Source organism: Hippoglossus hippoglossus, chromosome 8, assembly GCF_009819705.1.
Source record: "Hippoglossus hippoglossus isolate fHipHip1 chromosome 8, fHipHip1.pri, whole genome shotgun sequence".
NCBI lineage: Eukaryota > Metazoa > Chordata > Actinopteri > Pleuronectiformes > Pleuronectidae > Hippoglossus > Hippoglossus hippoglossus.
In genome coordinates, this window is record NC_047158.1 from 19,003,439 (window position 1) to 19,019,749 (window position 16,311).

The following is a 16,311-nucleotide window of genomic DNA, read 5'->3' on the forward strand; positions in this document are numbered from 1 at the left end:
GGATGTATTTTGTTGCAGTGGTGCACTCATTGTTAGAAGTAGCACAGAATTGAGATGCAGAGTCACTTGGTTTTGGGACAAAGTTACAACAGATGTTTTTATTTGGACAAGACGTTTGCAGGACAAGTGCAGTGTAATGAAATGGCCACAGTTTGCAATGAATATCAGTCGAGCTCAAAAATCTTTGGTTCGGTTTTTCTTCTGAAGTCACGTTTAATCACGCAAGTGTTCAACAAGCGAGTTTCTGTGAGATTTCAAGTCTCTGGAAATCGCCACTGTGAAATTGTTTCCTACCAACGGCAAGTGTGTGGTCTGACGTTCTGGCCAAATCTTTCAGTCTGTGTGTTCTGAAGATTATAAGATTAAAAATTGGTTAAATCTGTCATTATGTCTGTGGTCTCCAGCGTTTTTTAATATCGGTCAAGAGTTGAAAATCCTCTAGTGTGCAGCAGCTGAACATTTAATATGACAAACTAGATCTGTCACTCAATAAAGCACAAACCTCCGTCAAGACACATCAAAAGTTCAATCAAGCTGCACCAAGTTCCCTGAATCTGTTAGATTTCTTCATCAAGATCCATGAATTATCCCCTGGGATAAAGAAAGTAATAAGAAGTTGTCCCTCAGTTAAAAAGAAATCGATTCAGTAGCTTCTGACCAGAAAACTAACGAACAAGGGCGAAAACATGATCTCCTTGGCGGAAGTAATAAGAAGTTTTTCAGGCACTTGAAACCCGACACAAAATACTGTGTGAACTGGCGATACAGCGGCTGAACACTCAGCAAAACTTACATAATGAGGCAAACGGGAAAGGCCGACAGTTCAGAGAATACCCAAACACTGGGAAACCACATAAACAAAGACCAGCTGTAGTCGCAAATAAACATGGCGATAGATTTGGTGTTTTCTACAGGACTGTGAAGTGTTTCTGTTACTCACTCAGCCGCCAGCGATCGTGTGCAGCCATGTATGAAAGTTCAGCAGACAGAACTCAAGAAAAACACCGGTGTTGGTGCACGATGCATATCCTCAGAATAAACTGAACATGTGTCACGCAAAGCTGCGCAATGAAAAGCAATGTTTACACATGCATGTTTGAGTGTTTAGTTTATTCTTGTGCATTCTATGAACTTTGTTTCTTCATGTTTCATGCTGTCGAACGTCTTTGGTGCATTCCTGTGTTGATACTCACTGACGGGGCATCACAGAGCTTCTGTTGTGCTTCCTATTTATTCTGCCGTGTGTGCGACTGTCTGACTGGTCGGCCAAACCCCTCATTAACTAGGCTTGTTAGGGGAACTGGGCAGAACTGAGGCCTAACAAGGGCCCTGATAAGGCGTAGGCGTGTGTGTGTTTAGACAGTGCAGCTTTGTACCAGCGGCCAAAACGCGGTGTTCCGGTTGGGGAAGTGTTTCAGCTGTTTCTCCAGTGAATGCACACACTCACACACAGACACACACACACACACACACACACACACAGCGGCTCATCACCGGGACTATGTAGCAGGATGCTGGATTCCCTGAAAATACTTGTGAACGGAGAGACAGAGACAGTGGAATGCTTTGTTGGGAGTGTTTCTGCCTCTGTGCTTCCGGAGAGAGGAGCTTCCTCAGTGAACCCTACAAAAGCAGCCAGAGTTGTGTGTGTGTGTGTGTGGGTGTGGGTGGGTGGTTCTGCCTCATCCACAGCCAAGAGCCCAGAAAGCTACAAGTTTAATGGCCTTCCTTCTTTGTTTGTTTCGTGCCATTTTCTGTCTCTCTCTCTGCTGCTCCCCTTGTTTTCCCCCCTAAGTCTTCTCCCTGTCCGTCTCCGAGGGAATCCTCTGACATCTCGAGGGTGTGTCCTGCTCCACATTCCTCTGCTGCCTCTGAGGAATGGCTCGTTCACAAGCTCCAGCAGTTCAACTCCAGCTTGATGTTTATTTCAATGTTGTTGTTGTTGTTGTTGTTGGAGTAGCAGCCTGTTGTGTTACTCCAGTTTATACAGAGGGTTTGTGAACTGTGTTGATGACGTTTTAACACTTTTTGAGTTATTATTTCCGTTTTGCTGAGAAAGAAAACAACTTATATTTTTTATTACCGATTATCAAAAGTCAGGATTTAGGACTCCTCTCCAACAACTAACTGGAACCGTTCCCCCATGGCCCAGTCCATAAAATGCACTCAAGCCTGTGCACGGAAGTTCATTCTTCACTTCTGGGAAAAAAAACCATGTGGAGTTTTCTTTGGCCAAGTTGAATTCATGGTGTGGGATGTGGATATGCTCCTTGATCTTCCTCTGCTCACCCACGGACTCCTGATCAATTACCGTGACCTCTTCCCAGTCGTTACTGTTACTGGTTTTGGCCTGATGGCCTAATGGTCCAGGCCCCTTCACAGATCATCATTCTACCTTCTCTATTTGAGCCTTTAGGAAGTTGTAATTTCTGACATGCAGGATTACATACGTGATGATAATCTTTGATGTTTTCTGTTTTGTTTTTTTCTCCAGCCTGCCAGATGACTACAGATGTGGGAAATCTTTAGGGCCGGTGGAGTCACTTCAGGAGCACCCGCAGCATTCTGGGAAGATTCTGATCGGCTACAGCAGAGGCCTGGTGGTCCTATGGGATCTGAGCACTCATCATGCCGACCAGCTCTTCCTGGGCAAGCAGGTACCTGGCGCAGTTTAAGTTTAAAAACTTTTTGGCTTTCTCAACTGCCATAACACCTGCATATCACAACAAAGTGTTTGACGTGCCACACTTTACATTAAAATAAAAGCTTTGCTATTTTTGGTCGAGCTGATCACAACCTCCGTTTACAGGTTGAATCATTCAAGCTTTTAGCTGCTGAACAATGCACTTGACTCTAGTCTTACTTACAGTGTCAACTCCAGGTGTCAGCAGGTTATACTGGGATCGTCTATATAAATATCTCTAAACTGCAATTCTTCTTCTTTTGTGTGTGTGAACCACCTGCAGCAGCTGGAGAGCCTGGTGTGGGAACGCACTGGAAAACTGTTTGTCAGTTCCCATAACGATGGGGGCTACTCTGTGTGGCCTGTCACCAGTGGCAACACCTACAACCACCAGCCAATGTCCTCCAACATCCCGTATGGTGAGAAATGCACACATAACATAACACAAAACACACACACACACAACACAGTGTTTCCTGGCCAATGTATGATGAAGGCATGCTGGAGCACAGGTCGTCCAGGTCAGGTGGACGTGGTGGTTCAGTAAATAAAGATGAGTGTCCGGTGGCAAATTGAGCTGCGTCTGGTGAAATATTGTGTTTTTTTTTGTTAGGGGGACAATTAGGGTCATGGTTGTGTGTGGATCCATATTGCTTTGCTCCTCATCCAGATTCAGGAGGCACAGGGAACAGGCAGGAACTTAGTTTTAGTCTAGAGGAGTTGCTAGTTCACAGCTATTCAACTAATTTCTGACTTTCTTTGAGTGACCCTCTGATTATAAGGGTCTGAATTTTGAGCTTTGCACTGCTTGCCTTGATTGCTCTTAGCTTTAAACACCTCTGCTCGATGTTTTGAATGTTTCACAACTTCACTGTTCACTGCTTTTCTGTCCCAGGTCCATTTCCCTGCAAGGCCATCAGCAAGATCCTGTGGAGGACAGTAGAGACGGGGTGAGAGCTGAAGCCTTGTGTCAGTGACATGTTTTTCCTTTCAGAGGGTGTTTGATTGCTGCAGTCAGACTGTGCAGTTTGGATCTCAACAGCAGAACATTTTTACTCTCTCTTTCCTACTCTTTTTCTTTTGATCTCCTTTTACTTGTTTTTTTTTTTTATGTCCCCATAAATCCAAGAGTTATTGCCTCCCACCCCAAGAACTCTATTTTCTTTAGTTTAGTTGAAGTGAGAAATTGGGAGAAAATTGGTGTTGATTACTCAAGTAAGGAAAAAAAGAGTGAACTTTTATTATTTGCACTTAACCCAGTTTTTTTTGTATCTGTTGATTCCCCACTCATCGTCTTGCAGTGTTGTCCCAGATTATGGATAAAATGAACATAAATAAAATACTTTAAACCTCCTGTGTGTCTCCAGTTCTCCGGTGCTGTTGTACAGTGGGGGGATGCCCAGAGCCAGCTATGGCGACCGCCACTGCCTGACCATCCAGCAGGACAAAGACCACGTCACTTTCGACTTCACATCCCGAGTCATTGACTTCTTCACTGTTCACAACACCGAGCAGGAGAAAGGTGAGAACCTGGCAGACACGAATGATGTGTATCCATGGATTCTTGAACATCAACACTCTTAAAGTCAGTAGAGTCTGTTTGCTTTTCACACATGCACAACGCAGCGGGAGGTTTTCTGCACAGACGCTTTCATAACCGTAATAAATCCTCTGCATTGTTATTATTGCTGAGTTCTCACATCGGATTCTCCTGAGTTTCTGCAGAAAATCCAAAGCCTCTCACTCATGCACCTCCTCCTGAGAGAATGTCTGAAAGCAGCTTTATTCTATCTCGTCTCTCCTTCTTTCAGAGTGTGATGACCCCTCGGCAGTGGTCGTGTTACTAGAAGAGGAGCTGGTTGTCATCGACCTCCAGACCCCCGGGTGGCCCACTCTGCCGACTCCCTACCTAGCTCCTCTCCACTCGTCCGCCATCACCTGCTCCTGTCACATCTCCAGTGTTCCTCCTAAACTGTGGGAACGGCTGGTCAACGCAGGCAAAGCACAGCAGGGCTCGCTACACACAAACAGGGTGAGGAGACCACTGAGATGTGCACAGTACAGTACAAATGGAAACCTGCATTAAAGCAGCAACATCTCTGTCTGTCACTTAGAAAACATATACATACAGTCAAGAAACTTAATCTACTGTTTGTGTAACTGAAATCAAAATCAGGGCAAAGATAGAAGATGGGTTTGGTCCGACTCATGACTATAAAGCTGTCAGTTCTCCCTAAAAACATGGAAATAATCAGATTCATGCTCCTAAACTATTTTCTCAAGTAAAGCTTTGACCAATGGTTTTGTGTTAATCCCAGAATATCCTGAGTAAGGCCAATTTCAGATCTTGTAAATTTTTTATTAGATACTATTAATACTTAAATGCAGAAATGCAAATACACAATTTTTAGACTGTGGAAGTTGGAAGATTTGTTTATTTTTAGATTTAAAGACCTGGTTTAAAGTTATAACTATTGGGTTGTATTTGTGTTTTCTTTCCGATTTACTTATTTTATAAAGTCGATATCAAGCCTCAGTTACATTTCGTTTGATAACGTAATCTTGAGAATCTTTGCAGAATAATAAAAAAAAAAAGGCAAATATCTGTATCTAACTCCCTAATATTGGTATTGGCCCGTGAAAATCCAAATTGGCCGAGCTTGAGTATAAATGGATAATAAGTGTAACCGATCCGAGTGAAGGTATTACACTGAGTGGATGTTATTATTCATGGTGCTTGTTTGTTTGAGTTCACTGGCAGCTTGGCAGCTCCGAGGAAACCAACAGAAGTGTGACCATCAGTCCACTGGTGCTGTGCGAACTTTGGGAGCAGGTGTTGGCAGTTAAAGGCTTTGCAGCTCAGATCAGCTGTTTGATCAGTGGCACATTAAACCAACACACACACACACACACACACACACACACACACACAGCTGGTATGCTTGTAAATCATGGCTGCCTCTGTCGGTGTCGGAGGCCAAACCAGAGCCGCTGGCACTATAGCAGGAGGATGTCAACAGTTGTGCATCTCTGAGTTCACATGCTCATACATGTGGCTCTGCCCATGAGTCAAGGCCAGTAGGTTTTGATGGTGAAATGGAAAAGCCACAGTAATATGTTGTTTTTCAGTTTTAAACTTCAGTTCAGTTCCTGCAGCTTTTTTAAAATATAATGACTTTTTCTCTAATCTTTGTTTGTGCAGAGTTGGCCCATATGTGGAGGGAAAAACCTGGCACCCCCGCCCAAACAACAAGAGCTGCTGTTGACAGGGTACACACACACACACACACACACACACACACACACACACACACACACACACACACACACACACACACACACACACACACACACACACACACACACACACACACACACACACAGAGGCTACGTCCACACTGCAGGTGCTTCTAGTTTTCCTTTTTTTTTTTCTGTCATGACACATCTCTGGCACAAATCTAATGCTTTCTAATAAGTGTCATCTGCAGGGAGATGCTTTGTTTTTCATTTCTGATCCGACCCACATGAAAATACTGGATAGATCTAGATCTTCATGTGACTTGCCAGAAATTTGCAGCATAGCCATGATATTAACAAAACCGTGTGATAATTGCCAGCATTTTGCTAACTACAGATGTTTGGCGCAGGCAAAGAATGCAAAAATAAACAACACAGAGAGGAAGGAAACATCTGGTTTAATCGAAACTTTGAGGAAACATCACAGTTCAAAGAAAACTCATAAATTAAGTGAAAATTGGGTGAAATCAGGAGGACAAATCAAATGAGTTAAATTGGATATATAATAATGAGTATCTGCATTTTATAATATTGTGTGTTGACAGACATGAGGACGGCACTGTTCGCTTCTGGGATGCCTCGGGCGTTGCTCTCACGCCGCTGTACAAACTCAGCACCGCCAACGTCTTCCACACGGACTGTTACCCCTGTGACGACCCCCAGGACCCAGGAAGTGACCCGGACATGCAGCAGGAGGAGGAGTGGCCTCCCTTCAAGAAGGTGAGAACTGAGGAGTCGGCATGAGAAGAGGCTAAAGGAAGTTAGGATAGAGTCTAGGTTATGCTCGCCATCCCAGTCATTGTGTGTGACAGCGTGCGTGAGCAATGACGTCACTTCATCTGGTGCCGAGCATCAGATTTGGCTGGTTGCTTATCTTCCAACTTTCTTAACTTGGTCGGAGCAGCACTGTTTGTGTTTCTTCTTCTTTGTCGTTTTCCGGTGGCGTCACTTGAGAGGACTGTAGTTACTTGCTCCTCAAGCGCGAGAATAAAAGGGAAAGGAGTTGGGAAGACGTCAAAGTTGGCGTGTGGAATGACCGATCCATCAGGCGTAACCGCAGTTTAAGAGAATTAAAGTCTTTTCTCCGAGATCAGGCTCAGCGTTGTTTTACAGGCTGTGAGAATACAATCAGTGTGTTTTTTATACACACACTCAGTCCTGTTATAGAACATCTGTGGCCTAATTTTCCCATCTGGATGCTTTCATAGTTTTCAGACAGACCCACCCCATTGTTCCTGCTATTAAAACTTGACTCTGAAGGAACCGCAGTCAGATTCGGTTTTAACGGTTTATTTTCTGTGCAGAATTACAGTGAAATGAAGTGATTCAGCGTCGCGGAGCACAAACATGACGTGGGGTGAATCTGGATGGAGACGGTGACAGAAAATGAAAATGGGTCATGAAGCAGAAACTCAATGAATATTTAAATGAGCTGGCTCTGCAGTTGGAAATGTTAGTGTTTGGATGATAAATTTAAATTATCTGGGATCATTCATGGATTTAAACAGAGACGTTCATCCTGAGTGATGCATTTAACAGTAAAAAAAAAAAGAAATAGTGTCCACACCTCTTAAGCCTATTTTCCCATTCCATTAACTCAATTCTTTTCTTTCTATTCACCCCCCAGTCCACCTTTCCACATGTATCCTGTGGTAACAGAGCTGCATGTTCAGGAATGTGGCCCTCATATGGGATGAGGAGCCTTTCTCTTTTTTTCTACTCTATAATGAAAACCAGACCAATCAGCCCACTCGTTCTCTCTCTCGCTCTGTGTGTGTGTGTGTGTGTGTGTGTGTGTGTGTGTGTGTGTGTGTGTGTGTGTGTGTGTGTGTGTGTGTGTGTGTGTGTGTGTGTGTGTGTGTGTGTGTGTGAGTGACCAACTTCTCCTACTCCTTGTTTTGCCAAGACACAGCTCCAGTGCGAGAGAGGGGATTCTGTTGGAATTCCTACTGTGTGTGAGCGAGCGAGACAGATTGATGCACATGTTTTGCTGAGTACGTACGAGGGGGAAACGGGGGATTGTCCTGGCATTTGGCAGCGATTAAGAGCAGAGGAGCTGCTGCAGAGGGAGGACGAGCTGAGCCTCAGAAGGGCATTGACGTTGATCTGTGCCTTTTAACTGAATTAGTTTATGGCCTATTCGGATAATTATTCCGAGTGAGACACTGTTTTACAAGCGCTGGTGGGAAAAGCTGAAGGGGTGAAGAGTTTAGTGGAAATCGTGCATCAGCGCCATCAGTAACGAATCAGCAGCTGCCACCTTTTCTGCTCAAATGCACGTGAGAGATGTTATTTCACAGTTTTTGGTTTCGGGCATTAAATTTGCAAGTTGTTTATTCCGCTGTAACACAACTGGCTGCAGATCATGAGCCTCAGAAGTCGTTGGCATCTTACTGGTGCTGAAGTAGCTGCAGTAACATCAACAGCAGGTGGCTTGGTGTTACTGCATCACCCCCCCCCCCCCCCCTTATGCACATCTAGTGTTTCAAACTGACAAACAAATGTTGATTCACCTAAAACACAAGCCTGTGCCTGTTTTTCTTTTAACATGTGGCCCCAATAAATGTGTGCAGGTGGGCTGTTTCGACCCGTACAGCGATGACCCCCGACTCGGCATCCAGAAGATCAGTATGTGCAAATACAGCAACAAGCTGGTGGTGGCTGGAACTGCTGGACAGGTACTAGAAGCACATTCAATAACATGTAAACACACTGAGCTCTGTGTTTTGGTTTGATGCATCACACAATAGAATGTTTACGTATTATTCTGAGGTCAATTCAAAATGTGTTGTTTGCCCTGGATGCCAGAACAACAAGAAAATCTTTAGTTTGGTAAACATTTGTATCTATTTGAAAGCCTCAATCTGCTCAGTAGATGATGATGGCCCCTGAGGTGTGAGATGTGCACAGTTCAAAGTTTGACAGGAGGACTGATGCTGCTGTTAGAGGAAAGTTCAGATGATCTGAAAACAATAGCTTTCGTCTTTTGGAGATGACGAATACTGATATTTAGAAAACACACGTAATTGAATGTTCAGACTCTGCTGCACTTAAAAGGTGCGTTCTGTAAATACTGCAGCTCACGGTACAACAAAGAAATGGAGCTCTCAAGTTTCACTTTTTGGAGTGTTTTGAAAAACTGCATCATTACTATTGTCACTCATTTACAAGAACTGAATGAGCCCAGATGATTCTTTGCTTCTTCCATGTCTGCAGGTGATAGTGATGGGTTTGAGCGACGAGCCCTCGGACCACTTCGTGGACGTGTCGGTGGTCGATCTGCTTCAGGACCGGGAGGGCTTCACCTGGAAGGGCCACGACAGGCTGGAGCCGCGCCTCAAACCCGCCCCCTTCCCCCCAGGCTTCCAGCCTCTGGTGCTGGTGCAGTGTCTGCCCCCGGCCTCAGTCACAGCGGTGGCGCTGCATGCCGAGTGGAACCTGATCTCCTTTGGGACAAGTCATGGGTTTGGCTTGTTTGACTACCACAGACGAAACGCTGTGCTGGCCAGGTTAGGCAGCTCGGGATGTTAATATCTATTCTTCAAATAAAGGATGTTTCAGAATTCATACTCAATCTGTTACCTCTTTTCTTTACATTCTCTTTCTCTTCATGCTCCCCTAGGTGCACCCTGCACCCTAATGACTCCTTGGCGATGGAGGGCCCACTGTCCAGAGTCAAGTCCTTAAAGAAATCATTACGGCAAAGCTTTAGACGCATTCGCAAGAGCAGGGTGTCGGGGAAGAAACGCCCAATCACCACACCCACCAGCAAGGTGAATGGTCATTAGAGGTCAATGCAGAGAGCAAACAGACTGAATCATTTCCTGACTTTAACGACTGTTATGTGCAGGTGCAAGAGGCTAACGCTGCTTTAGCCGAGCAGGAGGAAATGGCTCCTATACAGCGAAGGATTGAGCCCCGGTCAGCAGACGACTCGCTGTCTGGGGTCGTCCGATGTCTTTGCTTCGCCGACACCTTCCTGCGTGATGGTGTGTTTATTTACTGGTCAGGAGTGTGGACTGGTTGTAGAACTCTCAGTCTGATAATGCAGCCCTGATTCATTTGGTTTCTTCTGCCTCTTACACCAGGTACACACCACGGCCCCACACTTTGGGCGGGCACCAACTCGGGCAGTGTGTACGCCTACGCTCTGGAGGTCCCCGGCATTGGCTCGGGACGTGCGTGTGAGCGGGGTGGTGCGAGCGAGGGCAGCGTGTGCGTGGAGGCGCTGCTGGGCAAAGAGATTCAGCTGATGCACAGGGCCCCTGTGGTGTCGATCTGCGTGTTGGACGGCCGGGGGAAACCGTTACCGGACCCATACGAAGCCTCCCAGGACCTCTCCATCGCGCCGGATATGACCAACGCTCACTCTGTCCTCATTGCATCAGAGGAACAGCTCAAGGTGGAGGCCGAAAAACACTTTTTACATTTGTATACAAGACATATTGTGTTTGTGTTGTTTCATTGGTTTTCTAAAGACAGTTCTGTTCCAATGGAAACCAATGATGTCTCGTCTGTCTCTGCCTCCAGGTGTTCTCTCTCCCCAAGGTGAGCGCCAAGACCAAGTTCAAGCTGACGGCGCATGAAGGCTGTCGGGTGAGGAAGGTGGCCCTGGTGGTCTTCAGCTCCACGACTCAGGAAGACTACAGCGAACACACACTGGTGTGTCTCACCAACATGGGAGACATGCACCTCTTTAACATCCCGGCCCTTCGACCACAGGTGGGTTCAGCTTGACTTTGATTCTTTTTGTATAGTAGCTGCAGTTTTAATGATGCACTTTATGTTTCTTAGGTTCGTTACGACTGCATCCGCAAAGAAGACATCAGTGGTATTGCATCCTGTGTCTTCACCAAGAATGGACAGGGTGAGTAGAAGGAAAAGTGAAACTGGCAGTCACAAGATTTCACTTTCATATTTAAATTCTGTGAAACAAAAAGGACAGAGACGATGACAGTTTCATTTTAAAGCAAGACTGAGATTTCGGCTTCTGAGACTTCTGCCTTCATCCCAAATACAGGAGAGATGAATAGAGCTGTTTGTTTTATAAAAAAAAGTCAACACTAGTGTCTCTGTCCAGGATAACTTGCACATGTTTACAGTTCTCAGGTTCAAGTCATAATTGCCTAATTGTTGTTTGTGTGTTGTTCCCCTCAGGCTTCTACCTGATCTCTCCCTCAGAGTACGAGAGGTTCTCACTGTCTGCGAAGGTCGTCACTGAGCCGCTCTTCTCCGTTCAGCTGGATCGATCACTAGAAGCCACACTTGCCTGGTAACACACACAAACAACCCCTTATATGTTAAGAGGCACAGTTTCCATTAGTGCAGATTGAATTTAGATGCTTTTCTACTTCACTTCCAGATACATAACCCTAATGTCATAATTTAAAAACCCAGACTGTAGATGTGCTCAAGAAAAATGTTAATATCAAACTCCCTAAGAATCTGTCTGAGCTGAAGCAGATCTGTCGGAAGAATGATCCAAAATTCCTCCTGATCTTCGAGCAGCTTTGCAGCTACAGAAAGTGTGAATGCTGCCAAAAGAAAAAATACAACTAAAGGTTCCAAGGGTTCACTTATTTTTATCCTCCAGCACTTTGAATGTTCAAGAAATGTATTCGATAAAGACATGAGATTATAATATTTTGTGCACAGTGAGCTTTAGCATTTTATATTTGTTTATACTTGTGGATTAGATGAAGATCAGATCAGAGTTTCCAACCGTTTAATGCAGAAAACTGCATCTAAGGCCTGTCACAGAGCCTCGGTGGTCCCTGGACCCCACAGCTGGAGCTGACAAACCTATTGTTCACAGTGTTTTCTCTGGGGCCACGACCAGCGTGAGGCTGCATGTAAAACCAAAGAAATGATACTTTCTCTGTTATTGCTCCATCGGTGCTCCGTCTACTGCCAAAGTAAATGGTGTGTGTTCATGTGTCTCCTCAGCGATGGTATGACGACGCAGCCGCAAGCCAACGGAACCCACAAGAACCAGATGAGTCAGGCTGAGGGTAGGTACGCACGCACGCACGCACGCACGCACGCACGCACGCACGCACGCACGCACGCACGCACGCACGCACGCACGCACGCACACACACACACACACACAGCCTCGCTTTTCTGTCTTCTTTGTATTTCTCTCCCCTTTGTTATTCTCCCCCTTCATCACTCTCTCTCTCTCTCTCCCTCTCTGAACCTCTTAAACCCCAACCAGGCGTTGCAGGGGTTCCCCTCTGGTCTCCATAGTAACCATTCAGTATGCCCCAGTTGCCTCTCCTGCCCAGCACCCCCCCCCCTCGCTGACAGGAAACGCTGGTTGTTGTGGTGACCAGAGCCGAGTCTGTCACAACATTGTAATGTTTTTTGTTTTTAATTGTTTTGCTGTCATGCACCTTAAAAATAGTTTAGGAGACAAAACAGATTTGACAGACTTCATGAGAAGTATATTTGATTTCTTTTTTCATGGTAAATATTCGAAGAAGCTCTTTCACTTCTAATTTAACAGTGAATCTCGAACCAGCCTCCGTTTTGTAATGTTCCCCTTCTTTTTTTTACTCTTAAAGATATTTGACACAGTTTTATTTAACTTTATCGTTGAGGTCTGATGCAGAAACCTACTTCCGCCCCTGACTCTCTGGGTTTCCACCTCACAGGACAAACAGAGGAGCTTCCGAGTTCCCTGTCCTCTCCCAACCTGGACACCCCGCTGGACTCCCCCCTCAGCTGCGCCGACCTCACCCTCGACTCCACCGGAGAGCTCACCGTGGAGGACGTCAGGGATTTCCTAACGTGGGTTTACACACTTGTATGAATCAGTGCACAGCTCCCACTGATCTGATCCTGTCAATGACTTTGTGGTTTGTGTGTGTGTCCTGCAGCACTGTGGACGAGGCAGAGAACAACCTGAAGAACATTAAAGAGGAGGAGGGACACTCGACTGGCATCCTCATCAACTGAACACGTAAGAAACGAAGATCCTGGTTACAGTTACTTTAATGTAGACTCATATTTCTCCTGTGTGTGAGTCTGAGTAGACACACGCACACACACACACACACACACATGCACACATGCACACACACACACCTGTTTCTAATGGAGCTGGTCCAGAGTGTGGAAACTTCAAAGCCTTGTTCTGTCTGAGCTCTGCATTCCAACAACAAGCCGTCCACTGGTTTTTTTTCCCCGACCAGTTTGTGGAGCTGAAATCGTTTCCACTGAGGGAAACTGAAAACACTCGTGTGCTTTTCACTGTTTCTTAACGTAGCTCTGGAAATTAGTTTTCACTCTTTGTACTGTACATGGAGCTGGACCAGCTTTAACTTCTTTATTCCTTCACATTTAAGTCTTATCTGATTTGTGCTCGACCTTCGCTGTAGATCAGGCACCATTATCTTCTCTGCACAGCTTTTATACATGTTTAACTAACACGTGTGTCCTCTGGAAAGTTCCTCCCACAACCAAACACACATCTATCATTACATCGAGTGAAGAAGTGAATCTTTACATGTGCTGACGTGCTGGAGTCTTTTAGCTCCTCTGCACTTATTGCACTCATCCATCTGGTGTCATTAGTCTGTGCTCACAGGGGCAATGAATCAGGAGGTTGTTGACATCTCACTCGTCTCCTGTTGTATTTGTAAACACTGCTTTGCTTCACTTTTTTATACCTCTGCTACCCCCAAGTGGTGGAATCTGAAAATACAGATAATACACTAACCATTTGCTTAATTTATATATAAATATTCCTTTTACTAAAGAACATTGTGGACTTCATGTCGTCTTTGAAACAAGCTTCTTGTGTGTTTTAATGTTTTTATTTATTTCATCCTCTGATTCTTGTTGAAGTATTGACAGGAAGGGGCACAAGTGGCGTGTGAATGGAGCAGATTTCCGTGCTGCACCACAGACGTCTCCCATCAGCCCACTGTGGAGCCCCCCCCCCGCCCGCACTCTGCACTCTTCTGCCCGGCACGGACTGAGAGGAAAGCCTCACCATGGACAAACGACTCAATGTTGAAGACTCGGTTTGGCTTCTTCTACCGGAGGGAACTCAAATCTTCTTCTTCTCTAACCACTTTGGAAACATGAAATCACCGGAGACAATGAAGGTCCAGCTGAGGATCGCCTGGTTCCGGACAGACTTGGACGTGATGATTCTCATTTCATGAACTACAGGCTGAACTTTCTGTCGTCCATCTTGACGCCCTGTGTGATTATTCCTCCTCGGCCTTTCCCCTGGATGCTTCCAGCCGGTGGAGGCAGTCTCGCTCAATGACTGTAGCTCCGCCTTCCAGGAAAGAGACTTTAACGGAAAACGTTTCCATGTTGTTATTTTTCTATCCAGAGTTTTGTGGCGTGCTCGGCTCGGTCTGAGTTTCTCCCACAGATGGAACTGTCGATTCCTCGTGCACACTAGTGGAAGTGAAGGACTGTTCTGCAGGCTGCTGATGACCTGAAGATGTCCAGCAGAGACTGAAAGAGGGAGAGTTGTAGCGTTTCACAGAGATCAAGACTAGCAATGAAGTATTTTGAATATTAGAGTATTGAAAGTTGTAGCATTTCTATTCTTCCCCCCCCTCTACGGTGCCAGTAAGGGCAGTTGAGTTGCCTTCACCCAGAGAGGAGGTGGAGCATAAATCAGCTGTTTCTGGTTCAAACCGGACGTCGCACACAAGCACATTTTCTCCCCAGGTTTTAACAGGCTCTGCCTCGTCTCTCGGTACTGAAGAAAAACAATCTGAAGGGGTTTTTGCAAAGATTTACACTGTTAAATATGTTTTTATGGCTTTTGGAGAAGGTAAAGATGTAAAGAAAGAAATATAGAGTTGGGGGGCACAAGAAGAAAGAACTGACAGCAATGACAAAGGGAACCAGCAGAGGAGGGAAGTGAAGGTGTTCTTGGTATTTAGGACTAGAGCAGATTCAGGTGAAATTATACTTTGAAACATGTTGAAAATTTCCCTTTTACTAAATTAACGGTCTTAAGTTTCAAAACAGATTCTTGGTTTCTCTCAACTACCTTTTTAAATTTGTTATATTCTGATTGGTCGGTGCAATGTGAGGAAGAGGTGGCCGGTTCGATGTTTTATGGTACGACACAGCTGCAGCCTCAGTGGAACATCTGGCTGCTCTTTAATGTGACGTCGCTGGCAGTTTTACAAACGGACGGTGTGATCTGAAGTTACGGAATAAGTGACGGCCTGAAGAGTTAGTTTGTTTCTAGAGGTTTGCTTTGTCCCTTCTGGGCTCCTGTAGAAACGTGGGACAGAACATGGCGGACTGATGAGGACCCTCTCCCTCTGTCGATATGAAGGGCTCAATGTAAGCTACACTAAAACCGTAAATAAACACAGATGAAAAACTTGAAACGGAAAATAATAATCAGTTGTTTGCCAATAGATCCGATGTTTAAATCAAATCCTTGTTTGGAAGACGAAATCCGAGCTCCTTCCTCCCCTGAATGTTTGGACTCGGCACGTGTGGCAAGGGAAGCAAAGTCAGTCTGAAAGAGGAGTGGGATGTTTCTGTCTGTGAACGGGTGCATTCTGGGTAATATTGGCTAGACACAGACTTTTTAAGTTCACCACCACTTTTTTAAAGAATTCACTGTATTAATTAAAACAAAAAACTGATCCAGTATCTATATCTAGTTCTGCTAAAGACAGGTTTAATACGAGCCGACGATAGTAAAACCGCTCGGTTCTTCTAGCTTCTCCATCACCTTGTGTAAAACGTAAAAAAGGGACCTCACTACTAATGTAGCTCAACAGGTAGGAATCATGTTCACGCTTCTTTTTTACTCTCGTGTTAGTTTCTTTTTTTTGTTTGTTTGGTGTTCTGGTTGAATAATTAACCCTTTCATGCTCCAGCTGGCACGATTTACCTTTAACTCCACAATTACGATTCGTTTGTTTCTACTTTGTGATTCAGTTTCGTGTGTAGGATTTTAATCAGGTCATTTAGCTTTTTTTTTTTCTGCTGATGAAAAATTGTGAATGTTAATAAAATTATTTACTCTCTCATTTGGATATTTTATTTTTTACTTGATAATTTTACATGATGGTTGTGGCTCGATGTCTCTCATATTACAGACAGCCTGTGCAGCTGCTTAGCTTAGCATAAAGGCAGGAAACGAATACGATATCTCAGAAACACTTTGAAGGAATCCTTTCACATTTGTCACAAACCTTAACTTAGACTTAAAGATGAACTAATTAGATTCTGGTGGCGAAAGGTCACAGGTCAAGGTCAGTGATAAAACTGATGAAACAGAATTTAGTAAAGCTTTATTGAATATAAATTACAAACCACTCACTGTAGTTTGA

The 16,311-nt window shown here is 44.8% G+C and overlaps 2 protein-coding genes across 2 annotated transcripts in view; both read left to right on the plus strand.

Moving 5' to 3' along the window:
* myo15aa (myosin XVAa) overlaps positions 1-2,394 on the plus strand; it is a 55,482-nt gene extending 53,088 nt beyond the window's left edge. Inside the window, exon 66 of the mRNA XM_034593375.1 lies at positions 1,454-2,394. The gene's annotated coding sequence lies outside the window, so the exon portion shown is untranslated. The remainder of the gene's footprint in view (positions 1-1,453) is intronic.
* llgl1 (LLGL scribble cell polarity complex component 1) overlaps positions 1-16,005 on the plus strand; it is a 31,108-nt gene extending 15,103 nt beyond the window's left edge. The window contains exons 6-24 of the mRNA XM_034593386.1: positions 2,495-2,657; positions 2,967-3,102; positions 3,579-3,633; positions 4,051-4,205; positions 4,495-4,715; positions 5,886-5,953; positions 6,526-6,700; positions 8,554-8,658; positions 9,197-9,489; positions 9,603-9,753; positions 9,831-9,969; positions 10,069-10,382; positions 10,511-10,702; positions 10,775-10,847; positions 11,138-11,252; positions 11,927-11,991; positions 12,637-12,772; positions 12,862-12,944; positions 13,832-16,005. Coding sequence (XP_034449277.1) covers positions 2,495-2,657; positions 2,967-3,102; positions 3,579-3,633; positions 4,051-4,205; positions 4,495-4,715; positions 5,886-5,953; positions 6,526-6,700; positions 8,554-8,658; positions 9,197-9,489; positions 9,603-9,753; positions 9,831-9,969; positions 10,069-10,382; positions 10,511-10,702; positions 10,775-10,847; positions 11,138-11,252; positions 11,927-11,991; positions 12,637-12,772; positions 12,862-12,940 — 2,635 coding nt within the window. The 3' untranslated portion in view covers positions 12,941-12,944; positions 13,832-16,005. The remainder of the gene's footprint in view (positions 1-2,494; positions 2,658-2,966; positions 3,103-3,578; positions 3,634-4,050; positions 4,206-4,494; positions 4,716-5,885; positions 5,954-6,525; positions 6,701-8,553; positions 8,659-9,196; positions 9,490-9,602; positions 9,754-9,830; positions 9,970-10,068; positions 10,383-10,510; positions 10,703-10,774; positions 10,848-11,137; positions 11,253-11,926; positions 11,992-12,636; positions 12,773-12,861; positions 12,945-13,831) is intronic.
* The last annotated feature ends 306 nt before the right edge of the window (positions 16,006-16,311 follow it).